Source organism: Drosophila suzukii, chromosome X (genome assembly GCF_043229965.1).
Source record: "Drosophila suzukii chromosome X, CBGP_Dsuzu_IsoJpt1.0, whole genome shotgun sequence".
NCBI lineage: Eukaryota > Metazoa > Arthropoda > Insecta > Diptera > Drosophilidae > Drosophila > Drosophila suzukii.
In genome coordinates, this window is record NC_092084.1 from 30,893,192 (window position 1) to 30,919,938 (window position 26,747).

The 26,747-nt window shown below is 45.3% G+C and overlaps 5 protein-coding genes across 8 annotated transcripts; 3 read left to right on the forward strand and 2 right to left on the reverse strand.

Annotated features, from left to right (window-relative positions):
- Positions 1 to 264: 264 nt before the first annotated feature.
- LOC108011219 (L-xylulose reductase) lies at positions 265 to 1,970 on the reverse strand. Of its 2 annotated transcripts, none has more exons than XM_017076313.4 (2): positions 1,578 to 1,970; positions 265 to 738 (listed from the first exon to the last, which is right to left on the reverse strand). In XM_017076313.4, the coding sequence occupies exons 1-2, from the start codon at positions 1,883 to 1,885 to the stop codon at positions 318 to 320; spliced, it is 729 nt and encodes a 242-aa protein (XP_016931802.2). In that variant the 5' UTR covers positions 1,886 to 1,970; the 3' UTR covers positions 265 to 317. The 2 variants fall into 2 exon arrangements, with proteins under 2 accessions (XP_016931802.2, XP_065724799.1); XM_065868727.2 differs by lacking the exon at positions 1,578 to 1,970 and adding an exon at positions 793 to 839.
- A 1,341-nt stretch (positions 1,971 to 3,311) lies between these two features.
- Usp39 (ubiquitin specific protease 39) lies at positions 3,312 to 5,218 on the forward strand. Of its 2 annotated transcripts, none has more exons than XM_017076322.4 (4): positions 3,312 to 3,465; positions 3,524 to 3,577; positions 3,641 to 4,793; positions 4,851 to 5,218. In XM_017076322.4, the coding sequence occupies exons 1-4, from the start codon at positions 3,444 to 3,446 to the stop codon at positions 5,104 to 5,106; spliced, it is 1,485 nt and encodes a 494-aa protein (XP_016931811.1). In that variant the 5' UTR covers positions 3,312 to 3,443; the 3' UTR covers positions 5,107 to 5,218. The 2 variants fall into 2 exon arrangements, with proteins under 2 accessions (XP_016931811.1, XP_016931812.1); XM_017076323.4 differs by having other exon boundaries at positions 3,348 to 3,465; positions 3,527 to 3,577.
- A 204-nt stretch (positions 5,219 to 5,422) lies between these two features.
- LOC108011203 (uncharacterized) lies at positions 5,423 to 7,062 on the forward strand. The gene is made up of 3 exons (XM_017076297.4): positions 5,423 to 5,615; positions 5,667 to 6,098; positions 6,201 to 7,062. The coding sequence occupies exons 1-2, from the start codon at positions 5,463 to 5,465 to the stop codon at positions 6,066 to 6,068; spliced, it is 555 nt and encodes a 184-aa protein (XP_016931786.4). The 5' UTR covers positions 5,423 to 5,462; the 3' UTR covers positions 6,069 to 6,098; positions 6,201 to 7,062.
- LOC108011226 (uncharacterized) lies at positions 6,144 to 8,948 on the reverse strand. Its single transcript, XM_017076324.4, has one exon. The coding sequence runs from the start codon at positions 8,809 to 8,811 to the stop codon at positions 7,354 to 7,356; it is 1,458 nt and encodes a 485-aa protein (XP_016931813.2). The 5' UTR covers positions 8,812 to 8,948; the 3' UTR covers positions 6,144 to 7,353.
- Positions 8,949 to 9,452: 504 nt separating this feature from the next.
- On the forward strand, positions 9,453 to 26,511 carry Dora (zinc finger SWIM domain-containing dorado). 2 transcript variants are annotated; one of them, XM_017076314.4, is made up of 8 exons: positions 9,453 to 11,066; positions 19,910 to 20,152; positions 20,206 to 20,366; positions 20,454 to 20,764; positions 20,835 to 25,571; positions 25,645 to 25,983; positions 26,057 to 26,206; positions 26,292 to 26,511. In XM_017076314.4, the coding sequence occupies exons 1-8, from the start codon at positions 10,811 to 10,813 to the stop codon at positions 26,356 to 26,358; spliced, it is 6,264 nt and encodes a 2,087-aa protein (XP_016931803.2). In that variant the 5' UTR covers positions 9,453 to 10,810; the 3' UTR covers positions 26,359 to 26,511. The 2 variants fall into 2 exon arrangements, with proteins under 2 accessions (XP_016931803.2, XP_036676057.1); XM_036820162.3 differs by having other exon boundaries at positions 19,913 to 20,152.
- Positions 26,512 to 26,747: the final 236 nt, after the last annotated feature.

The following is a 26,747-nucleotide window of genomic DNA, read 5'->3' on the forward strand; positions in this document are numbered from 1 at the left end:
GAAATGGAAACGGATTTATCGGCGTGAGAAACTTAACCTTTTAACCGGAATTTTAAAATACATATATTGGCAAATCAATCCGACCTAATGTATATGTATATCTAAACACTATTTTTAATCGTTATTGTATACAATTTTACGGCCTAAACTAATTTTCAAACTCATCTCTAAAGCAAAACTAATCGAAATCCGGTTCAATAAGTTAAAGGTTAAGTTAAGCTCCCAGTAGTCTGAGTCAACATTCTTCAAAGGAACCGCAAGCAGTTATAGTATATGTGTTGTATTTATTTTCATCGAGTTTCAAAAATCTAAGAATCTTAAGAAACTGCGTATCCTCCCTCAAGGAGGATGTGGTGGCCGTTAACGAAGCTGGACTTGCTGCTCAACAGATAGCCGGTGGCGTCCACAACCTCCTGGACCTCGCAAAACCGATTCAGCGGAATGTGGGCCAACAGCGGTCCACTCTTGGCGGGATCCGACCAGTTGTCTGCGCCCATTTTGGTCAGCACCACTGTGGGATTGACAGAGTTGACGCGGATCTTTCGCGGACCCAGCTCCAAGGCAAGCGATTTTGTAAGCGAGTCTAGGGCCGCCTTGGTGGCACTGTAGGCAGTGTGCCCGCCAAAGGATCGGGTCGACGCTATCGAGGACACGTTGACGATGGAGGCTCCGTCTCTGAGGCGGGGCAGCAGAGACTGCGTGACATTGAACACCGCCTTAATGTTCACATCGAAGTGGCTGAAAGAAAATGTACTTAATTTATAAACATACGTACGAAAAGCATAAACCTACTCCAAGCAGGGACGGTGGCAGCTGTGGGGCATTATAATTGTACGTATATTCCAACATTTCTATATTTGGTTTGGCCCAAGAAAAGTTTGTTGTGTCGTCCCCAAGGTACCCTTATCAGTCTTCTACATATGATCTCAAAAGAGTACTTTCCCATGAGAACTTAAAGATTTTCTAAAGTATTTTTGATGGAAGCTATATAGGTAAAGTGTATTGTATATACGGTCAGTTTCTTTTTTAGAGGTTAAATGAAGTAAGTTTCCAGTGACCCTTTCTCTTAATCTGGTCTTTATATTCGATATCATAATAAATTAATTGGGTGATCATGATCTTTCGAGAACTTCTCTTTGATAAGAGAGAGCTAGCTCTGATTAATGATAAATGATCAACAAAAAACAAAGTTATGGGGCTTTTGAAAGACTTACTTTTTTAAGTTACAATTTATGTACATTCGTATATATCAAACCTCAACAATTTCGATTTCGATTTTTATAAACAAATACATCAATATAAATTCAAAATGATTTTTTTTTTCTGGTTTGTTTTTGTTAGATTTTACTTGTCCTCAGATCACGAGATATTTTACGAAAATATATGTAATCGTTTTTAAAAATAAGAGTTTTATTTTATATTTCTACCTTTAATGAAATACCCCTGAAGAGTGATAAGACTAGTCCTAACCAACGTACATAAGTTAAAAGTGGGTTTCCAATTGGGAGAACGTCAAAATCTACTTTTAGCTCCCTATAAGTCGACCGAACGGGGTTCTCGAGATGCATCCCACTTACATATCGAAATCTTGTTCCGTGAGCTCCTCGAATGGCTTAATGACTGCCACACCGGCGTTGTTGACCAGTCCGTCCAGCAGAGGCACATTCGCCAGGCCCTCGCGCACTGCCTGCCACCCGCTGAGGTCCAACTGGAGCGGCTGGATGTGTACCGGGTCGAAGGCAACCAACTCCTCGAGCTGCTCCGCCTTCCTGGCCACTGCGACGACGGTTGCTCCTGCGGAGGCCAGCTGCTTCACCAAAGCATGGCCAATTCCGGCTCCAGCCCCGGTCACCAAGATTACCTTGCCCGCGAGATCTGCCCACATGCTGATTGCTACTATATGTCAATATTTTTGCGTCGTGGAAAGTTCCGTCCCGAGTGCAAGGGGATAGCTGGCAGAACTAAACTGGAAATAATGTTTACACCTTATCGGAGGCATTCATCGCCGGCCAGAGCTTTCTTCGGAGAATCTAAAACCAGAAAGCTTTGGCTCTCTGAGCTAGGGCGTTTAAGGTCGTTTCTTGATCGCAGATTTGCAGCAGATCTCCCCCAGGGGTTGGCAGTGGGGTGGTCCGCGGCTTAGAGGTCCCCTGAACTGATATAAAAACGGCTATAAATAGAGCCACCGATAAGCTTAAGATGCCGGACTTTACACTGATAAAACCATTGATAAGGTTTCATGATTGTTTTTATGATATTTCACACAAAATTTATCTTGAAACGCCCCTTATCAATATTGTATTCGTGATGCGCGCACCAACCTGTAAAGCATTTAATGGGGAAGTTTTGGAAATCGACCTATATAATAGTAAAACGGTCCCCAACCATAAAATTGTCAATATTACCCATCAAATAGTTACTCTTACGTATCCGTAATCGTAAGGTTACTAAAAAAATTGTTGTGTAACTATAAAAAAGGGTAGAACAGACCCAACGCATGGATTGTTAAATAAAAATAGATAGTTAAATAGTTATAGTTATCCAATCCATAAAATATAGTTAGTGAACTTCTTTATAGTAAATATATAAATATACCTATAAAATTTATAAAATTATTAACTAAATACATAGATACGTCAATTTATAGGCAAAATAAAAAAGTGTAATTTTCAAATTGCCCTTTAGGGAATATATCTTTTAAGTAATGTCTTAACTTTTCAGAGCTTAGCTTGGGACTCTAGGAGTACGAACGCTAGACAAAGTTGGCAATTACAAGAACCACAACTTGTAAAGATATTGTTGCGTATTTTCGTGTGGAAAATATTACGTTAGGATAAGTATTTTATATAGTTAATTAACTATTTACTATTGTAATTTTAAAATATACACATATCGTGATTGTAACTATTTTAATAGTGGCTTAACTATTAAACAGTAATCAAAGCTAAATAAAATACATACACAACCATATTAAATAGTAAAGTGTAATTTTTTATAGTTGCAAAACTATCAGCATCGTTAAATTTTACCAACCAAATTTTTTTGTGTCTAGATGCCAAAACATGACGTCTTTTGTGAATAGTTTTTGAAAATGTGAGCAATATTGTACTATATATTTTTATTTGTTTATTTATTGTACTCTGTTGCCAAAAGTTTAAGACTTAAGGTACAGGGAGGAATCGTCCATAGTTGCTAAGAGTTTCGGCCGGTATATATTTTTAATATATATTTTATTTTGGCACTTTAAATATCTTAAAAAAATTTTCGTTCTTTCAAATTCCCAGATTTTTTATGGCGAAATTTTAATCTGGCAACTCTGCCATGAATCGATCTATCGATTTGTCTAGTTATCGATAACTGCGCACAGCCAAACAACCAATCCACAAAACAAATGTAATTTTAATTTGAATTAAATGAATTACTGAGTATTTTTGCAAAAATAAATGGCGCAAACGCAAGTCCCAGGTAGGTTCTGACTGATCACATGAACACAGATAACTTTACGGCTCAAATAACATTTTAGCAGCCAAGCGCATGAAGCTGGAGAAGAAGCCTGCAAACCCCGTGGAGGAGGATGGTAAGAATGGGGGACAAATGCTTTTTAAATGTGAATATGGTTTTAATAATTCCCCATCGATAGACACGCCATCCGTGTTCAATCCAAAGTACAGGGTGTGTCCCTATTTGGACACCATCAACCGCAACCTGCTGGACTTCGATTTCGAGAAGCTGTGCTCCATCTCTCTGACAAGGATCAATGTTTATGCGTGTCTGGTGTGCGGGAAGTACTTTCAGGGGCGTGGTACCAATACCCACGCCTACACGCACTCTGTGGGCGAGGCACATCATGTGTTTCTCAACCTGCATACACTACGATTCTACTGCCTGCCGGACAACTACGAGATTATCGACTCCTCGCTGGACGACATCAAGTATGTGCTGAATCCAACGTTCACTCGCCAAGAGATCAGTAAACTGGATCAACTGCAGCCGAAGCATTCACGAACCGTTGACGGAGTTCTATATCTACCCGGAGTTGTGGGCCTGAACAATATTAAGGCCAACGACTACTGCAACGTGGTGCTGCATGCCCTGTCCCACGTTGGTCCGCTCAGGGATTACTTTCTGCGGGAGCAGAGCTATGCGCATGTCAAGAGGCCACCTGGGGACTCCATGTTCACGCTAGTCCAGCGATTCGGGGAGCTAATGCGCAAGATGTGGAATCCACGCAACTTTAAGGCACATGTGTCGCCACACGAGATGCTTCAAGCCGTAGTGCTGTGGTCCAGTAAACGGTTTCAGATCACCGAGCAGGGCGATCCCATCGACTTCCTGTCGTGGTTCCTCAATACCCTGCACCGCGCACTCAAGGGCAACAAACAGCCCAACTCCTCCATACTTTACAAGATCTTTTTGGGAGAGATGCAGATCTATACGCGCAAAATACCACCAGTAGAGTTGGACGATACGGCAAAGGCGCAACTCCTGGCTACCGAGGAGTACAAGGACCAGGTGGAGCACACCAATTTCATCTACCTCACTTGCGATTTGCCGCCGCCACCGTTGTTCACCGACGAATTCCGCGAGAATATCATACCGCAGGTGAATCTCTACCAGCTGTTGGGCAAGTTTAATGGCAGCGCCGAGAAGGAGTACAAGACCTACAAGGACAACTTTATGAAGCGATTCGAGATCACCCGCCTGCCACAATTCATTATTTTGTACATCAAGCGCTTCACGAAGAACACGTTCTTCCTGGAGAAGAACCCCACCATAGTGAATTTCCCGATCAAGTAAGTGTCTCAATGCCAAGAATCATCGTTATTCATTACACCTCTGGTTATTTTTAGGAACGTAGACTTTGGCGACATTCTGGGCATGCGACAGCGCGACAAGGACGTTAAGGACACGAAGTACAATCTGGTGGCCAATATTGTGCACGACGGTGATCCTAAGAAGGGCACCTATCGCGCCCACATTCTGCACAAGGCCAACGGCCAGTGGTACGAGATGCAGGATCTGCATGTCACCGAGATCCTGCCCCAGATGATCACGCTCACCGAGTCCTACATTCAAATCTATGAGCGCTGTGCAGACTCCTCGTGATCCCCATGAGTGGTAGTTACTTCTAGCTGTAATTCGATTAACAAACTGAATGATCCAAAAGTAATATATGCTTTAGTCGAGTTTAGCGACTATGAGAGGCCTCTAAAAAGGAGAGATGTGTATTTGTTTTAGTAGTTTGATGCAAAGTGCTGGTAAATTTATTTAAAGTCAAAGGTATAAGCTATCATTTATTTATTTAAGCTTAAGGCTTGCAGCCCCAGCGTCAGCTGTGCCCCATAATAGCCAGACATGCGCATGCGTTGCGCCCACTCCATGACCAAGTGGGCCGATTTGGGCCACGACCAGCAAAAAATCGATGGCATCGCCAGTCGTTGGGTGACAGAGTGGTCGGAAGCATGTCAGAGCAGCCTGAGAACAACAGCTACGAGCAGGAGTGCCAGCGGGCGGAACTGCTTGGTCTCCAGCCGCCGGATCCCGAGGAGTTCGAGCGGAAGCGCCAGGCGAGATTGGAGCACGAGTTGGCCGAACAAGAGGCCGCCGAGGCGGTGGTATGTACGGCCATTTAGCCATGCGAATCTCCACTGAATCTCACTCTTCAGCTACTGGAGCAACAAGACGAAGGGCTGGGCAATGTTGGTGGCAAGCTGGGCGAGCTTAATAGCATCCTGTCCAGCACGCAGCAAAAGCTTAATCGCTTTAAGCAAACGGCCTGTGGCAGCTTGACCAACATATTTTCTAGAACCGGCTCGGGCTCGGTGGATCTTTCAGCGGGCATGGGGGGATCGGGAGCGATGGCCAGCCAGGAAGAGCGTCCCCCTGTCCAGGATCAGCCCCTTGCCAAACCACCACCCACAGCCGCCGAAGTAAGCGCCGCCAAGGCGGCCAAGCAGAAGCGTATGGACTCGCAGCTGGACAAGTTAGATGCATTAATCAACCAAGCTGACAATGCCCAGATAGCCATGAGTGAGCAGACGCAGCAGATGCGTCGGCTAGCCAAGTGAAGTGCCCCATTCAGGAGGAGCAGTTATCAGGTGACGATCCATTGCATTGCTAAGCCCGAAATGAAACCAAAACAATTGTTTTCTTCGAGAAATGAATATATGATTCCAACTTTATTTACCCTCACTCTTCAGGTGATTTTCGTCGCCTGATTCTGGCCAGCCTTCTGTCCTCTTCTTTGTTTGGATGAACACATGAGTTTCGCTTAAAACTAAACACAAGTTGAGATTACCCAAAGCGTCTTCAATCACATTTATCGAGTGTGCAGACAGTGCGTGTCGTGACGGTCTGAAGTACTGTCTTACAGTCCCGACGCTTACTGTTCTTCCTTGCTTTCATTCCGTTGACTTTATACATATATAATTAGATTTTTTATAGTTTACATCAGAGCTTCAAAAATACAGACTATTCTTCGACTATTCGTTGTTCTATGTAGTTAAAAACTGAATTACAAATGTTTGACAATAATAGCGTTCTTGAAATATTTGCGTAGTTTAATCATAGTCAAAACTCTTTTTCAAATTATACAAAACATCAAATATATTCTTCATATATTTTTTTGTAACATTTGTTTTTTTTTGCTAAGTCACATTTTGGAAAACTTTTTCTTTCAGTTCTTTAAAAATATATAAAAATTAAATATTTCCATTTCGCATTGAATATTTTACTGTTCTTGCATTCTTATTTTTTACAAATTTTTTAAATGTAAATTACTTGGAAAATCAAAGTGTAAGCAAAGGCAAAAAGTTTTTCATGCAGAGCGTTTCGCAGCTGTAAGACGGGTCTTTTACCTCTCAGCCTTGCAGTCATGAGAAGCGTTGTCTTTGTGCCAACTTTGGGAAGCATTGTCCACCACTTTAAAGTTGTTTTTCAAGCTAATACTTGTTGCAAAACATTTGTTAAACTATATCATAAAATGTATGAAACGATCGAGTCAAGTAATTAAATAAACTGTTTCTCCACAAAACAAAAATGCCCGACTTAAAAGAAATGAATTTATGGTCAACCTTCACTGATTACTTACTATTGCTAGAGACAGGTTAACCATTGATTCTACCGCCTATGCACAACAAACAACTACAGCAAAGGATCGGAAAACTTGGTTTACACATTAGCAGAGGATTTTGGACAAAGTGAACTCATATTGTGCCCCAAAGGTTAGATGGAAGTGGAACAACATTGTTGACCAAGTTTGCTCCAAGTTATGTACATCCTTCAGCGAAAGCAAAAAATGAGGAATTGGTCGACTTACGAGCTAAGCTGGGAATTATGAGAAGGGATGGGACACTACTTATCCTCCCAGGAGGCGGACGATGACGAGGTGGACATGTTGTCGCAAGGCCGCGGCGGCGTGGGACATCGTTTCAGGAGCGTCCGCTTCCCGAGCGAGTGGACAGCCGCCTCCTCCGAAGCGGTGTCCGTATCCGAGTACTCGTCGTCGCTCTCGCTGGCATGTCCCGCATCCGTCTCGTACTGATCCTCCTGCTGCTTGTTGTCCAGCTGGCTTAACTGTTCCAGAAAGGCATTTATGGTGGCGGCCACTCCGTCGGGCTGCTCCTCATTCTCATAGAAGAAGTACGAAAGCCGAAGCTGCTCCTCCACGCAGTTGACGCGCCAGGCATGAGGAATCAAATTGCCATTGGAGTCGAGTCGCTGCTGAAGTGCCAGAAACATGTCCGGCGAGATATCCATCTGGGGCAGCGTCTGCTGGGCCTGCCACTTCTCCAGCAGCGGCGGATCGCCTCCGAAAACGCCGTAGTACAGCTTGCAGGCGCGGTAGCAGCGCAGTCGGTTCGAATCTGGGCGGATGCGACGCAGAACCCGAAGCTGCGACTCCACGACGTGCAGGAACATGTATTGTCTCTTTCGGCTGGGCAGCGAGGTGACCAGCACCGCGCGACTAGTGCTCAGACAGAGCTGGGGCAGCGGCTGTGGCCACAGCGATTGAAGTAAGCGCTTGAACAGCTGCGTCAGCGTGGAGCTCTGGAAAAGGTGGCGGTCTGGGGCAGCAGCTGGTGCTCCTGCGGGCAGCCAACGCACTGCATCCGCCCAGAGACGAGCGGCGGCGCCATTGAACATGGTCTGGCCCAAAAAGCGCATACAACGCTTGCAGTACAAGTGATCCTCGCGATTGAGGATGTTTGGATTTTCTTCGCTGAAGCTTATGACCACATAGTTCAGGCCATAGAAGAGATCTGCTTCGGCGGGCACCAAACTTATTGGTTGGGACTTGCCTTCTGGCCCATGGTTGTGGCAGAAGAACTCACTGGGATCCACCACGCAGCTGGGAAACTCTCGCAACCTGCGATGGCTCCTGGCCGGCACTAGTTCCGCCCGGCAGTCGCGACAGTTGATGGTAATGGCCTCGTTCTCCTGGCAAGAGAGGAGCTGCGGGGCCAGCGGCACCTCAACGGCGCCACCGTCCACGGCGGCCAAATCAATCTGGTTGTAGTTAAAGCGAAAGCTTATGTGACTGCCACTGACCAGGAAAGTGGACAAGCAGTTTATGTCCATGCCGAATTGGTCGTGCTGGATGAGCAGCAACGCGGAGTCCTCGCAGTCGCTATCAGAGCTGGAGTCCTTCTCATTCTCCCGTTTCTCTGTCTTCTCGCTGATGTAAACATTGTAATCCCGAATGACGACGCGCGTCTCGTGGCTCCGCGAGATCAGTTGATCGAATTGCAGGAAGGCCACTCCGCTGCGCAAGTTGGGTCGCAGCTCGATGCACAGCGCCTTAATGGGCATCTTGTCCTGGCCCAAAATAAATCTCTAGCAGATCAGGAAGGCCAGGAAACAAATTGTGTAAATCTTGTATAGCGCCAACACTGAGCGACTAGAGATGGGAGTGGGGAAACATAGCTGCTCACGTCGATGTCATCGGTGCTTTCAGAAGTCGATAATACAGTATTCCGATAACGGTTAAGCCAGGACAGTGTCTTCGCTTAGCCGTGTCACACTCCGCTTATCTAAAAAAAAAGTTGAATTGTGTTGTGAAAAACCACTACCTAAAGATTGCTTTGATCTTCATTAGTACTCAGATCGGCTGAGAGTTTCACTAGTCGAAAAATCGTGTTCTTTGTAGTGTGTCCTAAGTTTTTAAAGTTCACAGATGTATCAAGAGACCTGTATTGAAAAATGTTGCCCATTTCTGAAAAGACTTAGTATCACAGTTTGAGGAGAATAATGATACCTTTCAATAGGTGTATCGTGCGTGTCGGTTTTAGGCCTTACCATTGGCGGCAACAAAAGTCATCGATATGTGTGTTCCGCTAGCTTTGAATACACAGCGATTGACATTTTGGTATATTCGGAAAAATAAAAATGGTATAATATATCGATAGTTCAGCGGCCACACTGGCCGATAGACCCTGACGTGTGTATCGATAACGCTATCGGGGTTTAGGGAATCATAATCGCGATGGCTAAAAACAAAGCCCGTGTAAAAGTGTCCGAAAACCGTGCGTAGCTTGAAACAAATCGTAACTCGGCCAGAAAACTCGAGAGCGGCCGTTTTGGAGGACGCGTGCATGGCCGTTTTAATTGTCGGTGGTCGCAGAACCCAGCAAACCATTAAGGATTTTAAATAAACGTTCGCCTTAAACGCAGTTCGTTCCCTCACACACACACACGCACAGTCGCAGACAAACACATCGCGCAGCGCATATACACACAAAGAAAAGAAGGCAGTGAAAATCGACAAGCGCACGCATGCACACACAGACGAATACGCAGGCGAAAAAGTGTTGATATATATCCAATATATTGATGTTGTGTGCACCGTTGTTGTTACTGCTACTGCTGTGTGAGTGAGAGTGAGTGAGTGGCAGAAGTGCGGGAGAGGGAGGGAGCGCGAAGGATAAAGCGAAGATGAGCCACAAAGCAAAGCAGTGAAAAATAATTAACGGCGAAGAGAGTGGAAAGAGCGGAGCGTATACAAGAGGAGCAGCAACAACAATAACAACGACTAGAAGACCCCTACAACACAACTACAAATTGGTCCTCTCATTTTGGCAGTCGTACAGCCCCATCTCGCTCTCTCTTTCGGTGGGGGATACGAAAAAGTTCACATGCAACAACAACGACAACAAACAATAGCAGTCCCAGTCGACGCGGGCAGAGGCAGCGACAGAGGCCGCGGCGCACTGAACGTATTTTGTACATATAAACAAAAATTGTTTTTAATCTCCCAAATCTAAAGTTAAAACTAAAGCCCTAAGCATAAATCTACAGTAAATAAGTTAATTAAACAGCAAGCAAATCAAGCATATAGAGAGCGACGCAGAAAGAGGTGAGAAGCGGAGAGACAAAGAGAGAGAGGAGAACGCTCAAAGAAATTCGCCTTTTACACGATTTTAAATTGAGCGTTCGGTTTGGCAGAGATCCATTATACATCCATCCAAAAGAGAGGAGGAAAAGCGAGAGAGACGAACAGAGCGGAGCAAAAACAAATAATCGGGGAGCAGGAGCAGCTGAAAAAGGAGCAACTGTAAACACACACAATCTCAGCCTCACGCTGGCGAATCGCAACGGCAGCAACAACAACAGAGGAGGAGGCGGTGACGCTGGAGGCGGGGCAGCTGTGGCTGCCGCTGCACGCAACAACAACAACAACGGTGGCGGTAACAACAACAATGGAGGAGGCGGAGGAGCGGCTGCAGTCGGCGCTGGCGCCGAAGGAGCAGGAGGCGGAGGAGCGGGCCGAGACGGAGCGGGTGCAGCGGCCAACGAATGGAATCCGGAGGAAATGGACCGCTTCAGCTCCGACGACTCCATCCGCTTCGAGGAGGACTCTCTGTGCAGCTGGAGCTCCGAACCGGAATCGCTGTGCAACAACTGGCGCGGTTGGAAGAAGCCCGCTGCGGGCAGCGGTGCAGGCAGTGGCGGTCTGAGCGGTATGGGTAGCATGGCGATGGCGTTCGGAGCAGGTGCCTCCAGTTCGTGCACGCCGGGCGGCAGTGGAGCGGCCATGGCCAACACATCCACCTGCGGCAGATATTATGGTGAGTACCCTCCCTTAAAGACCTTCTAGGCCCGTGCTTTGGTGAATAATGAGAGCTGGTAGAATCAGGTCGCAAGGCATTACACGTTCAAAATACTTTGTATTCCTTAAAGGTTTTTAAATGTCTAGAATTAGGAACATGCGATATCTAAGATCTAAGACCTATTTGAGGTATTATGTTTGCATCCACATTTTGTTATTTAGGGTATTCCCTAAAACTGTTTGATTGTTGAAAATTTGTCAGCTGTTTATCAGCTGGACCATACAAACTCAATTTTTAAAAACTGCAGCAATTCCACAACCACGAGGCTGCTGAATTGCTGAACACCAGAGTTGCCACCTTATTTCATTAAAAAGCCATGTCAACTCTGTAACATTTTAGCATCACTATTAAGAAATAGTTTCGTTAAAATCGATAAAGAAAAAATTATTGTTGGTTCTTTTTTCTGTATTATTATTTTTAGGCATTAAATTATAATAAAAAAAAAAATTACACATTTGTACTTTAAAAAAATTAACGAACTGGTCACAGCTTTTTGAAAATTCACTGGAAGCTATTTAGGGTCGTTTCCTCAAGTGCTGACATTTTTTGTTGAATTTCAAACAATCTAGCAATTCAACAGTTAAGGGAATACCCAGACTATGTTTTTAAGGAACTAAGTGTTAGGAAGTATTGAAAATTGTATTCTGAATCAAATTTGGGTCCCGTATACTTCTCATTTACATTTTTTTTCCGGTTGTCTTAAATAAAATAGCTAAAAACTGAATCGAAAAATGGTTGATCGTATGAAGACTTTTGTCAGCGTAATAAAGTGAGTAACTTAAAATGTGGTTCTGTAATAGTCGTCGACATCAATGTATTTGTTTGCCCATATGACACCTATTTCCCCCAAAAGCAGCTCTCGGTGTTACAGGAGTCTTTTGACAGGGGTTTTGATAAAATAAACCCACTTACTAATGCTACCAACAATAAAACATGATTACAGGCACAAATGAAATATATATATATATATATCTGCATACTACAATTTGTACATTTACGTCGGGTTATTTTTGAAACTAAGCATTTTATAAACCTTTTTGTAAAAACCCATCCACAAAACCAACCAACCTGACAGTGGTACCATCTTGCTCAAGCTAGAAATTATTACATTTCGGCAAAGTTATCTAAATGTTGTGTTACGGTATGCAGTATACTTATAAATTAATAAAAACATGCCGACTTTGTAGAAAGGTAGCAGCACGGTGTGATGAAATATGGTCGAGTCAGCTGAGAAGAAATCACACAGAGGGCACATTCTTGCGTTTTATTCGAGAGAATGCCGACATTGCTACAGGATTTACTTGGGGTAACCGCGTTCTTGTGGTCACTTATTGGGAGGACCTGGCAAAGGAATCAAATTCTCTTGAACCTAGAAATGGTCAAGTTCGAGTATTTTCCTAGTACTCTTTTAAATTACACAACTGCCAGAAATCGCAGAGCAGTGACAAGATTAAAGATATCTGAATTTGCTCTTCGATCAAATGAAAGGCCATAATAAAAGATTGCTTATCCAGCCGGTAATTGTACCAAATCTATTAATTATAACAACATTTATGTATGGCAGTTTCAGAGGCAAATTTAAGTCCTTACATGTTCTTATGTACTTTCCACCTGTCTGAGAAAAGGGATCAAATGCACTTTATTATCCTTCGTAAATATTTGATTGCACAACCGACGACGGTTTCTGTGAAACCCTTAATTAGTACGTTATTAGGACACAAACTTTTGGTTGTCAACTCTTGTATGGATAAATAAATAAAAGTAAAATTCCAGAAACTTGAACTGTGGGAATCAATTTCCACGTTTTTAATAGCTTGGTTGTATTATTGCTAAAAATTACACCTTATTTATTAAATGCTTCGCTCCAGAGTTAACCCAAAAACAAGTTTTTTGGTGACTTCAAAATAGAGCTTTTTGTCGGGTTGTTGTCATTTTGTTCCAAAACGATATTTTAATGTCTTAATTTTACATGCAGATCCTTGTAATGCCTCCAGACTCCACGCCTCTAGCGCCCACAAATTGGAAAGTTTGTGGAACTCGCAGTTTTATGCTTGAACTGAAAATAATTTGAATGCCTTTTTTGTCAATAACTACCAAGTTATATAATAAGTTTGCCACGACCACTCTAACATCCACAAATCAAATAATTCTGCTTAAAACTGAAATTTTAAAAGAAATTGTAAAGCCCAAGGTAAAGGTTGAGACGTCTAACGCCTACAAATCACTCTGTTTAAATTTAGTAAGCAAAAGAAGACCTTGCCACACTGTTTCTTCTGCAATTATACGCGTGACCGTTTTGCTGTTGGTAGATTCTGTAAAATTGGCTTAAGCGCAACAACAAGCGCGCTGTAATTGTTGTTGGTATGTCTGCAATTCTATACTTCGTATCCTCACCTTTCCTCGAAGTCCTCTTCTTATCGCTAAAGTCAAAATCACGACTTTAGCTGGCAACGTTTCATCTTCATTCGTTGTTCCTTTTACATTGTTGTTGCACCTCCTTTGTCTTTTTGTGGCTTATTGCGTTTGTGTACGTAGGACGGACATTGTTTTTGGGCCTGGTGAAAAACGTTTTTTACATGTTTTCGGTATCCTGTGCGCAGTCGCAGCATATTATGTAATAAATGGATATATCTGGCTGCGCCTGCGCAGTTCGTCCTCGTCGCTATTCTCCCTCCATTCGTCTTCGTCATTTGCGCATTCCACTACATTCGTTTTATTTCGTCTAGCATTACTTCAGTGAGCAAAAGAAGGACTACACAAAAATCCATATCCATCTAGTTGTCTTTTTTGCGTTTCCTTTATATCTATTTACCCAGGCTGGTCTTTCAATAATTTTAACCAACATTGGGAATTTTATCAATTGATGTATGCATCCTGGTAGTGGTGTTTTAGAAATTAGTCTTAATGATTGATTGTATTAATGATTCAGGATGTTATAATTTATAATATACTTATATAGTGTTTAGCTAGTATAGTTCTGGGACATTTTGGCCGAGAAAAAGCTAAAGTGGCAACCCTGCGGCTGGGTGTGTATGTAAAGGCAAAGCCAGCTGCATTTTCATGCTCGAAAGACATAATAACCGCAACAAAAACAATATAGCCACAAAACGATACCGCTGCCGCAGCCGACGCCGACATCGACGTCGATCTGAGGCGTCTAGAGCCTTGCTTTGTTGTGTCAAAGAACCTTTTCAAGGATACCATCACAACCTGCCCGAGGGGATGTAATAAAAATGAAGAAGACGACACGGACCAGAGTCCATAGTTCCCTTACACCATGCAGCTCCTCGGATCTTTAGATATAATAATAAGTTGTTCTTATATTTGGGCGAAAACCCACTGATTTGATTTAGAGTTGTATACTTTGGTGCAGGTAATTCGAGGCTTAAAGACTTTTCAAGAACTTTGAGTTTCTGATGTTTAAGAAATATCTTTGGAAAATAAACACCCTGAATACTAACTCTCCAGTGAAATATTTTAACATTCCACGATCCGAATGTATTTTGCAATGTTATGATGCGCTGAATAAAGGGGTTAGTGGCCCAGAACCTTTTATAATAAACTTAAATCCATATTGCTTAGCTGTCAAATTTTGTTAATCGGGTAACCAAAAATCTTTATTTTTACTGTAGTACCCCGATCCATTAAATTTAGTCTTATCTTCTCTTATGCGAAGGCAGTAACATCCCAGATCAAGTGGATTCGCAGAGGGGCCCCGCATAAACGTAGAACGTCGTCGATGCGATGCAATGACCCCAATTAAACCGAAACCGTGGAATGGTCACGCTGCAGTGCTGACAATGCAACTCCGTGTCCGTGAGAGGTGTGCGGCCGTGTGTGCGTGCCTCGAGTGGTCGGCGTTGCCACATGTCATCATCTAATTAGTGGGTCGAGGCTCACTCGGTGTCAATTTCGAACGGAAACTGAAACAGCGACCAGCTGAGCCAGAAGCCACGGGCTCTGAATTTTGTTTTTCACTCCTCGCCATATATGTACATATATCAGTTTCATGCACTTCCGCAGCCAAATCAACTGCACCAACAAATGCAGCACACACGTGCAAAAATGCTTGTTGGAACTTTGACCCCTCTTTTGCGCCAGTTTATTTGGTTTTCAGCGAGCTTTTTGTGTCGAAGAATCTAAATTTGCCTAAAACACAGCGAACAAAGCCAAAAATATGAGGGCACAGCAAAAATGGCATATCATGTTTCTTTTCGATATGATGATGTATTGATTTATAAAATAGACTTATCATTAGTCCATCCAATTAATTTGGATAATATCTTATACCTTACTCAATTATAATAGTTCATTTTTGAGCTGTAAAGTAAAGAAAGAAAACTATGGGGCTATGTGGATGTGTTGCCCATAAAGTCAGCAAAAATATTATTTTCATAAAATGGGTATACGTTTGGCCATATGGAAAACTCCAATCGCAGTTTTGGGCTAGTAAGCAGTAGTAACCGGTGTGCCGAATGCATTTGCTGTAGCTCGGCACTTCAGCACCTCTTGCTCAACTTTGACGAGTCGTTCGGCAATAACCCAAATAACTGGAGCATGATGCTTTGTGTTTTATATTCTCCTTTTCATTGTTTCATATTTTGCTAGTGCCCCATATGGGAATGTAAAACAAATTAAAGTTAAAGAAATGCAAGAGCAAGCACAGAGGAAACCAGTTTGGGGAAGCAGGAGCCTTGAATCAGCTAAAAAAGAACACATATACATATACACGGATCAGATATTAAAACTTCTTCAATCAAATCAATCTGACTCATGTGGTCATTCTGATTCAGCTAAGCCCCTTACCTGAAGACTTATCCGATTTCTCATCTGACGAATGCGTTTAATTGTTTTTTATCAGCCTTTCTCGTCCCTGTCAGTCAAAAGGAAAGAAAATATTTAAAATTAAAAAGATTTCTAAATAAAAAGGTAAAGCAAGTGGACTTAAAACATCAACATAAAAGCAGAACTCATGGTTCAACCCAATGCATCTTTAAAGTAAGCTTGAACCTCCAACAACTTTTGAGAAACTGTAACGACAAATTAATTTTTGTTTTAATTAACGCAAATTATGGATAAAGAAAGTTTGAAAATCAAAAGATAATCGAGACGTTTAAGATCAACACGGTAAATCATCATAATTACTTACTAAAAATGTTATATTACATCTTGGTAGTTTCAATAAAACGCCTCTATCGCTGTATGCTCAAAAATAACTGGCATGAGCAATAGGTTAGCGCTTGCGGAAAATGACTCTGAATAAAATGGTGCCAAAGTGTCTGAAAATTAAGCGATGACAGGGCAGGGGGGGGGGGGGGGGGGGGGGTGAGGGGAAAGCACGAAGAATGGGAGCGGGCAAACGAACCGACGAACGAGCGAAAGAAAACAAACAAACAAACAAAACAATGAGTTCTTGTATCCAGTGCTGGAAATTTGGCTCTATTCTAGCTATTCGAAAATTGCTTATTTTTGTATTTTGTTTTTAGTATACTAAGAATACTAACACAAAAAGTAATATTTTTCAGTTTATTTAAAAATTTTGAAACTAGAGCTTTCAATTTCTTTGCTCCACATAAAAATTCTTTCGTTCAGCGACCAGTCAGTAAATTAATCCAACCTTTTTACATTTTTGATTTTGGAATCGTGAAACCAATAGAAATCCAGCGTCTTGCCTATAACACAGTTATTCAAAGTTATTGTTATTAACTTGTAATTCAGTTGAAATTATGTAGTCTTAGACCAAAAACCGAATTCGTTTATTTGATTGGTCGATTATAATTGAAAGTGAAATATGTTACTCCTCATGTCCAGGTTGAACGATTCGAAATGAAAGTGAATTATATGAAATCTGGTTATGCTCCTGCTCGAATATTTAATTTGTGTGGGCGAACTTGAACTCTGGTGGCTGCATCATCAGCAACATTATAAATACCATACAATAACAAAGCCCGATATTCTTTGTAATGCTTTGGGGTTTTTTTTGTTTGTTTGACTTCTGTGTTCTGGGCGTTAAAGGCAGTGAGAATAAGACCTTTAAAATGCAGGTCCCCTTTTCCATTGCCATTTGTTTATTTGCATGCCAATTCAGTGGATTACTGTTTATTCACAACTCAATTGCGTTGCAAAGATAATGACATTGGTTTACGCAGGGGAAAATTGCGCGGCTAAGACTCATATATTTATCTCACGACAAGAAGAGAGATAATTTATTTACTAAATTTGAGGCGAGGATGTAAGATTTGAAGGTTAAGACCCTGTTAAAACTAAGACGTCATGGGATTAACTCTTTTTTTAGTTCTGTAGGGAATAGTGGAGTCTTTTATTTTTTTCGGTTAATTTCGTAGAACTTGACCGTTAAAATAGCAAAAGATGGGATTTGGTACATAAAAATTATTTTTTTGTATTAAATTGATTTTGTAAATTCATTTTGAGCTTAGTACCACAGAACCAAAATATCGAATTTTTTCGCCAATTTTGAAACTCACGCCATGTAACCATGGCCATTTTTATAAACGCTATTTTGGATTTATAGGATTAGTGGATAACTCGATAGAGGGTAAAAAGGCTTTTTGTTTCAATAAAAACCACCGATCCTTCGTAAAATTAAAAAAATTGTTTTCATAATTTTATATTTAATACAATTTTTATAGCCTTGGAGAGCGTAAATTGATTTCAGTCATAAGTTTGCAACGCAATGAAGGAGAAGTTACAGACCACATAAAGTATATATATTCTTGATCAGCATCACTAGACAAGTCGACAAGTTTCTACGCAAACAAGTCTCTCAGTTTTAAAGCTATCGGGACGAAACTTTCCCAAAAGTCTTATTTCTATTGTAAAAAAATTATAAATTCGGTGTTTTTGACATATAAACTTCTACTATTGAAAATATCATGCTTTTAATATTCCAGAATTTCAAATAAAATTTAAATCAAATCGAACGATTTCATTATATAGCTGCTATAGGAATATTTAATTAATATCAAAATAATACATAGATCTTTATATTTCGTTTTCGGTAAACATACACGGCAGTAAATTAAAATAGAACATTATATTAAAATTTTTTGAATTAGTTTTTAGTTTTCTACAAATCGAAAAGCTCTGTGCAAACAATGCTCCCACGGGAACGACCTGCAGGGGTATACAAACTTCGGCGTGCCAAAGCTAGCTTCATTTCTTGTTTTCTTTGATAATTTTCGTCGAACTTTAATATTATTGAGAATATTTTGCTAGGCTTGTAGGATATAAATTGAATGGCATCTAAAGGGATGACCCTTTTATGTACGAAAAGTATGTGAGATATACAAGGACTCGTGTCCGACCCTGAGATGAGTCGTTCTAGCCAAATCCGTCCGTCTGTTCAACGATGAGATCTCGGAAACTCTTAAGACATGAAATTTGGGAATACCCATGTAGATTCTGGAGACTTTTGTGTAGCGCAAGTTTATTTCAACACTGTGCCCCGCCCACAAAGATTTTGTAGAAGATTTTGTTTTAGAGTTAATCTTATTTTATTTCGTTTGAAAGTACCTATCAAAAAGATTTTCCAATCGCATCATTAGATAATAAGTCATGACCTTATGCTCGTATATAGCAAGAACATGGACAGAGACGTCACAGCCAGCAAATGAAAATGTAAAGTGTAAAAATCGTGCTAATTGTTTTATGACCCTTACAAAAACCCCGATGCTGACCTCTCCTTCGTTGGTCGTTGGCCGTCCCGCTTTAGAAAAAGTGGTTTAATTAATAAAATGCCTGGCATGCGTATTTTGCGTCTGTGTGCGTGCATGTGACTTTTCCTCGCATTGTTTGTCTTCAAATATGGTAGTAAAAATATGGAATAAGTCGTTGGCATCTTCTAATTTCTAATTAATTAATAATTTACAAATATTGGCATCTTTTATAATTAATCAATATTGACATTGGCTTCCCCTTGTTGAAGTTTCGACTGGTTATTGGACTTATTTCTAACCTTCAACTTTGGCTGTACAAATTATAATAAACAATGGACAGGAGTTAAAAAGGACAATTTTTAAGGTATTAAATGTTGCAGAAATTTTCTTTGTGTAATAATATACCTATACTGAGTAGCAATTTCATCATCGCATATTTCATAAGTTTCTAAGTAGATGAATTTCCAACTAACCAACGCAATTTGTATATGATTTGATTAAGTTTAATATCAGAACCTTTCTTCGGAACTTTTCTTGGTATTTGTATACCCGTTATTCGTAGGTTAAAAGGGTATACTAGATTTCTCGGAAAGTATGAAACAGGTAGAAGAGCGTTTTCGACCCCATAAAGTATATATCTGGATCAGGATCACTAGCCGAGTCGAACTAGCTACGTCCGTCTGTCCGTATGAACGCGGAGATCTCGGAAATTAAAAGAGCTAGAATGTTGGGAATAGGCATGCAGATTCTTGGGCTTCCAGCGCATGTTAAACTATTTACGTAGAGGGAATCTGTGTCAATTTGTGTCTAAGGGCAAAGAAAACCACTTAACGAAACGGAAAGAAAACCCTGTTGACAATTTTGAGCCAATCCGAATCTATTTCATAGTGATCTTGCTGGAGATCATTCTAAAAAAAAAAGCATTGAAGTATTCCATCAGATGTCGCTGAAATCAAGAGTTGATTGGATTGGATTGAAACAAAATCATGCTTACCATAAAAGGGTTACAAATTAACGTTTTTAGAGCTGATGCACGGGAATATCCCTTAAAAGAATTTCAACCAGTAGCACTTATGCAATGCACGTAGTTCAGATGTTCTATATATGTTGTTTACCTTCTTCCAGAAGTTTCCACATTGGCCGAACTGGCAGCCCGCTGTGTGGCCTCCTACATACCGTTTGAGCTCGTGGAGCATGTGTATCCGCCGGTGCCAGAGCAGCTGCAGCTGCGCATTGCGTTCTGGAGCTTTCCGGACAACGAAGAGGACATCCGGTTGTATTCTTGCCTGGCCAACAGCTCTGCGGACGAGTTCAATCGCGGGGACTCGTTGTTTCGGGTGCGAGCCGTCAAGGATCCGCTGCAAATAGGTGAGTTTGTATGCCTCTTATCGAAAATAATGATGCTAACAAATCCGATACAGGCTTTCATTTGTCGGCCAGCGTCAGTCAGACGCCGCGTGCGTATTTCAATGTGGCCGTCACCTTTGACCGTCGACGCATCTCCTCATGCAATTGCACCTGCACCTCATCGGCCTACTGGTGCTCCCACGTAGTCGCCGTTTGTCTGCATCGCATACATTGTGTAAGTATGGCAGGGCCAAAAAGATTATAGGGATCTAAGAAACTTTGTTCAAATAATCAATTTTATAATTTCCCTGTCGCCTTGCAGCCACAGGAAGTCTGTTTGCGGGCTCCAGTTTCCGAGTCGCTGACCCGCCTGCAACGCGACCAGCTGCAAAAGTTCGCCCAGTATCTGATCAGCGAGCTGCCTCAGCAGATCCTTCCGACAGCCCAGCGGCTCCTAGACGAGCTGCTCAGCGCCCAACCGACGGCGATCAACACCGTGTGCGGTGCACCCGATCCGACGGCTGGCGCCTCAATCAACGACCAGACCAGCTGGTATCTGGACGAAAAGACGCTGCATAACAACATTAAACGGATCCTCATCAAGTTCTGTTTGCCCGCCCCGATTGTGTTTAGGTGAGAGCTAGTGAATTTCTTCTCCCGCCTTTTGATTACTAATATATAGTTTTGTAAATTTCATCCGAAGCGATGTTAACTATCTGACAAACTCGGCTCCCCCGGCAGCGGCCGAGTGGAGTTCTTTGCTGAGACCGCTGCGCGGTCGTGAGCCGGAGGGCATGTGGAATCTGCTCTCGATCGTACGTGAGATGTACAGGCGCTGCGACCGGAACGCAGTGCGTCTGCTGGAGATCATTACGGAGGAGTGCTTGTATTGCGACCAAATACTGATCTGGTGGTTCCAGACGAAGTTGGCGCTAATGATGGGCTCACACGGCCATTCGGGCGGTAAGCACTCGAACACACACTCCAATTCCACGGCCCTGCAGCATGCTTGCAGTTCGCTGTGCGACGAGATAGTGGCCTTGTGGCGATTGGCAGCGCTTAATCCCGGCCTGGCGCCGGATGAGCGGGATATGCTGCACGCGCAGTTCACGGCCTGGCACTTGAAGATACTCGATCGGGTGGTCAAGAGCCGAATGATGCCGTCGTCGTACACCAACAAGCACCAGCAGAACTCGCGGTCCGAGACGGAACTGTTCATTGGCTTTAAACCGGCCATCGAGGCATGTTACTTGGACTGGGAGGGTTACCCAATTCCCGGGGTGACGCACACCCACGACACGAATCCCATCTACTACTCGCCCTTCACCTGCTTCAAGCATACAGACCTGAAGGGCGAGACCAACAATCCCGGCCAGCTGAATGCTACCCAAGCGCTGATGACGAACAACAAGCACTATAATTACTTTAGTGCCTCCAGCGATCACGGCATGCACGCGGGAGCCTTTAAGCAGAGATTGGACAGACCCTTTCGGGAGTCACGATTCTATACAAATCCGACCGATCTGGAGGGCTCAGCAGCATTGCCTGGCGGAGGAACTGGCAGATTTTCCACGGGATTGGGTTCTGTTGGGGTGGGTGGAGCTGTCGCAGGTGTTGGTCAAATAAGCGGAGGAGTAAACAACTCTATTGGAGCAGCGACCGCCGAAGTGAATCCTGTACAGCAGCAGCTCCCAAGTGGCTCCGCAGGAGTCAGTGCCTCTGTGGCAAATGTCAAGGTAGTGGTAGCAGCTGATGGTAATCGTTCGAGTGCCAGCAGCGAGGGATTCTGTGAAAACGATGATTTCGGCGGCGACACTAGCAGCAGTCACAATTACTGCCCACCTGGACAAGCGGTTGTGCCCGGCCAAAAATCGGCCCTCACGGAGTCGGACTCGCAGAGCAGCTTTGATGCAGTGTCGCAGCAGAGCAAGGATGAGGTACCAGTAGGGGGAGTGGGTGTCACAGTGGGCGTAGAACAAGTCCTCTCCACATCGGACACTTCGTCTGCTTCCTCGGCATCTTCATCGGCCTCGACAGCTTCGGGGAGCTCAAACAGTTCCACTTCCTCTATGCTGATGGCTGGGCAGGAGGCTACTGTTGGAGCTGGAGACACAGTGCAGCAGACACCTCGTCGATTGAGCAAGGATGAATCCTTTAGTAGCAGTAGCGACGAGTTTAACCAAGGAACAGTGGGTGGATCAGCAGGTGGAGTGGGTGGAGCCGGTGGAAACGGATCAGCTGTAGGGGAACCAGTACAGGGAGGAGCGGGAGCAACTGCCGGTGGAGACCTCACGCCAGTGCCCAGCACTTCGGCAGCAGCTAGAGCCGCCTTGGCCGCCAGCTCCTCAGTGCCTGTACTGCCCACTTCACCTCACCTTGTAACCAGCGCTGCAGGAGGGATGGGAGCTCTGGGACTGGGTGCTTCAGTGGACCAGCCTTGCACCTCATCCGCGCACACATCCCGAACTCTGGCAGCAGCAGTAGCGGCCTCCAGCGACAAACCGCATGTCTTCTCCAATGTCCGACCCACAGAGGACGCTTGGGATATACTGTTGGCCAGAGCTGAAGGACTGCATGCTCACGGTCACGGCGGGGAGGCTTGCATCCTGGCAGTACGTCTGGCAGAGCAGATGCTGGCCAATCCTCCCAATCTTCTGCTGGAACTGCCACCCGCACCTAAGAGAAAAGGCAAGAAGCAGAACGTAAATCCCATTTCACATCAGCTGACAGTCGTGGCCTCCGCTACACTGTCCAAGTGCGCTTTTCTATGCACAGTGCTCTCGGAGAATTCGGAACACTACCATATTGGTTTTCGAATATGTCTGTTCGCATTGGAGATGCCACGACCACCAGCCAGCACCAAACCCCTTGAGGTGAAGTTGGCCAACCAGGAGGCGGACATACTGGCTCTCCTAAAGCGTCTGCCGCTGGGATCCGCGGAGCTTCAGGTAATCCGAGAGCGAGCGGAGCAGCTGCGCAGTGGAACCTTTAAGACGCGAGGGGAGGCTTTGCTGCCGATTAACCTGGCCACTTTTATCTTCGATGCTCTGGTTACCCTCAGCCCTGCAGGGGGCTCTACGATTGGCCCTGGGGTGGCTTCTTCAAGCGGTGGAGGTAGTGCGGCAAGTAAATCCATTGTCAGCACGGGTGCCCGTTTACTGCTGTACAAGCATAACAGCGATGAGAGTCTTGGATTCGATGCTGCAGTGGCAGCTCTGGGATTAAAAGCCAATGTCTCGGAAGCAGAGCATCCGTTGCTGTGTGAAGGAACCCGCCGACAACGTGGGGATCTCGCTCTCACATTGCTTTCCCACTACAAGGATGAGCCCCGCAAAATAGCCAAGATCATGGAGAAGTTGCTGGACAGGGACATACACACGCTTCTAAATGCCCCGCTCCTGCCCGCATACTATTCGAGTAATCCGCCAGTGAGGACACCAAGTAATCAGCCAACGCGGCGGGAGGAGCACGATTATGGGGGTGGCTCTGGATGCGCCTCTTCCAACTGTAATCCGGTAGCCAATCTATGTGAGCTTCTGCCAACGGATTACGGCAGCGTAGGAGGAAACAGTCGACCACACAGCTCCACGAGCGCCGAACTGGAGCTGAGTATGTGCGCTTTAAGCATGGCCAGCAGTGGCAGCCAGTCGGGAGGAGGACAAGGTATAGTTCCCACACCGAATGCCGCAGGAACCACGGGGACACCTAGTTCGAGCAGCACTACGGCCAGTGGGAGTCAAAATCCCAACGGAAATCCCAGTGGTGGTAGTGGAGGAGGAAACGGTGGCGGTGGTGGTGGCAACGGTGGAGGAGGCGGTGGTGGTGGTGGAAGCTCCAGCAGCAGCCGGAGCAAGGAAAGCCGCTACAAAGGAAAGAGGGCATACCCTTCGATACCCAACCAGCCATCGGAGGCCAGTGCCCACTTCATGTTCGAGCTGGCCAAAAATGTGCTGACGAAGGCCGGCGGCAATAGTTCCACATCCCTGTTCACTCAGGCGAGCACCAGCCAGAATCACCATGGACCTCATCGTGCTCTCCACATGTGCGCCTTCCAGTTGGGTTTGTATGCTCTGGGTCTGCACAACTGCGTCAGTCCCAATTGGTTGTCCAGGACCTACTCGTCGCACGTCTCGTGGATCCTGGGGCAAGCGATGGAGATCGGAGCGCCGGCAATTAGTTTTCTAATTGACACTTGGGAGGCGCACCTCACGCCTCCCGAAGCGGCTGGTATGGCGGATCGCGCGTCTCGTGGATGGGACAGCAACATGGTTTACCCGGCGGCGGAGCTGGCCCTATCTGTTCTGCCTCATGCAGCTGCCCTCAATCCGAACGAGATCCAGCGTGCGATCCTGCAGTGCAAGGAGCAGAGCGATCTGATGCTGGAGCGGGCTTGTCTTACCGTGGAGACAGCTGCTAAAGGCGGCGGTGTCTATCCGGAGGTGCTGTTCCAGGTGGCTCGCTATTGGTACGAATTGTACATGCGAAACACGCCGAATAACAGCGAGCACGAGCCGCACGACGACACCATGGACCATTCGGCCGTGAGTCTGAGCGCCCTGATCGAGTCCCAGCAGCAGCATGAGCTCCAACAGCAGCAGCAGGCAGTGCAACAGCAACAGGCGGTGCAGCAGCAACAGCAGGCGGTGCAGCAACAACAGCAGGTGGTACAGCAGCAACAGCAGCTCGGTATGCCCAATTCTGGGGTGCCAGGAGGAGTTGGTCCTGGGCCTGGTCTCCCTGTCGCCGTGCCCCCGCCCGTAGTTGGCTCTGTGCAGAATCCGCAGGCCCAGTTCCAGCCCGTAGGCGTCGCTTCGCTGGCTCCCCTCGGACTGGCGCCGTATCCACCGTACAGTTTTTGTCAGGGGTTGTACGCTCATCACCACAACCTAAGTTATCCGCCCGGACAGATGCAAATGTACATCTCGGCGGGACCCCCGCCGCCTCCGCAGGCCTATGGTGGTTACCAACAAGCGCCGCCCCAGCAGCCGCCCAATCCGCAGCAACAGCAGCAGGTTGTGCAACAACAAGTGCAACAGCAGCAGCAGGTGGTGCAACAGCAGCAGCAACAGGTTCAGATGGCGGGCCAGGCTCCACCGGGCCATCCCGGTCAGCAGGGTCACCCGGGCCAGCCGCCTTCTGGCTTCCAGCAACCACCGCTGCCGGGAGCATTCCAGGCGCTGCCACCGCAGGCCTACCAGGCGATGCAGGCAGGTCCTCCGGGCCCGCCGATGGGACCGCCACAGGGCTATTATGGCCCACCGCCGCCTCCGCCTCCAAACGGACCGCCCGGGGTGGGCGTGAGCGTAATGCCAATGCGCCAGCATCAGCACCAGCATCCCGTGTACCCCTTCATGCAGCAGGCGCCGCCGCAACCGCAACAACAGCAACAACCGCCGCCCTCACAGCCACCTGTGCGACAGCGACAACCTCATCAATTCACGTGAGTACAAATATTCCTCGCTTGAAGACTACTTAAAGTGTTTATTTAATCAATGGTTCCTTTTTTTTTGTAGACCCACCCAGCTGCGGTATCTGCTGGCCGCCTACAACGTGGGCATGCTGGCTATGGAAACGCTAGCGAGACGTGTTCACGATGACCGGCCGCAAGCAAAGTACGCCCGAAACCCGCCGTACGGCGAGGATGTAAAATGGCTGCTGCGCATCAGCAAGAAGTTGGGCACCCAGTATCTGCACCAGTTCTGCATCTGCGCGGTCAACTCGATCGTAAGTCCGTTCGTGCTGCACGACGTGGCCATCGAATCCGCCCATTATCTGGGCAGAAACAACCACCAACTGGTGATGCAGCACCTGCGCTCTGCGCTCACACCTCTCGTCCAGAAGTGCCAGCAGATGTAAGTATTCAAGGTGATCTTCAAAAAATTATGATCTTCATGTAATGTGGGTGGGGTGTTTCCATTGCTTCAGGTATATTCAGTGCATCCATCAGAAGCTGTACCATCTGACTCAGGGCGACTATGAGGAGTTTGCCAGTATCGTTGTTGCAGCCCGCGCCGCCTTCCAAATCACACCCGAGGGTAGCGCCCAATTCAAGGACTGGCTGCAGTCTATCAAGCGGTAAGCAAGAATGCTATATAAATTGCAAAGCCTGGATTCCAGGCATTCGCGGACGTTTTGAAACTGACTAATTGTTTTCTCCCAGATCAAAATCGTGCAAGAAAGAGCTGTGGACCCAGATCAATGCGGCTCTACAAAGCAACTCCAAATGACAAAGACTTGACTCTTGCAATCTGATGACGGCAGTGGCAACAGCAACATTGGCGACGGCGGCGGCTGCAACGACAACGGTCACAGCAGAATGCAAGGCAACAACGCCGGCTGGCGGCAGCAGCGCCAACAACAGCGCTGGTAATCACAGTAACATCAGCAGCACCAGCAGCGCCGCCAACAACGGCAACGGCGGCAACATCAACATTGGCATTAACGACGGGCACAACCATCATCATCACCACCATCACCACAGGCATCATCATTTGCTTGAAACGCCGGCCAGCAGCTCTGCGGGACTAGCAGCGGCAGCAGCAGGAACAGGAGCACCAATCACAGTGGCCGCAACACCTGGTGACAACACACCAGCAGCATTAATTACTTCAGCTAC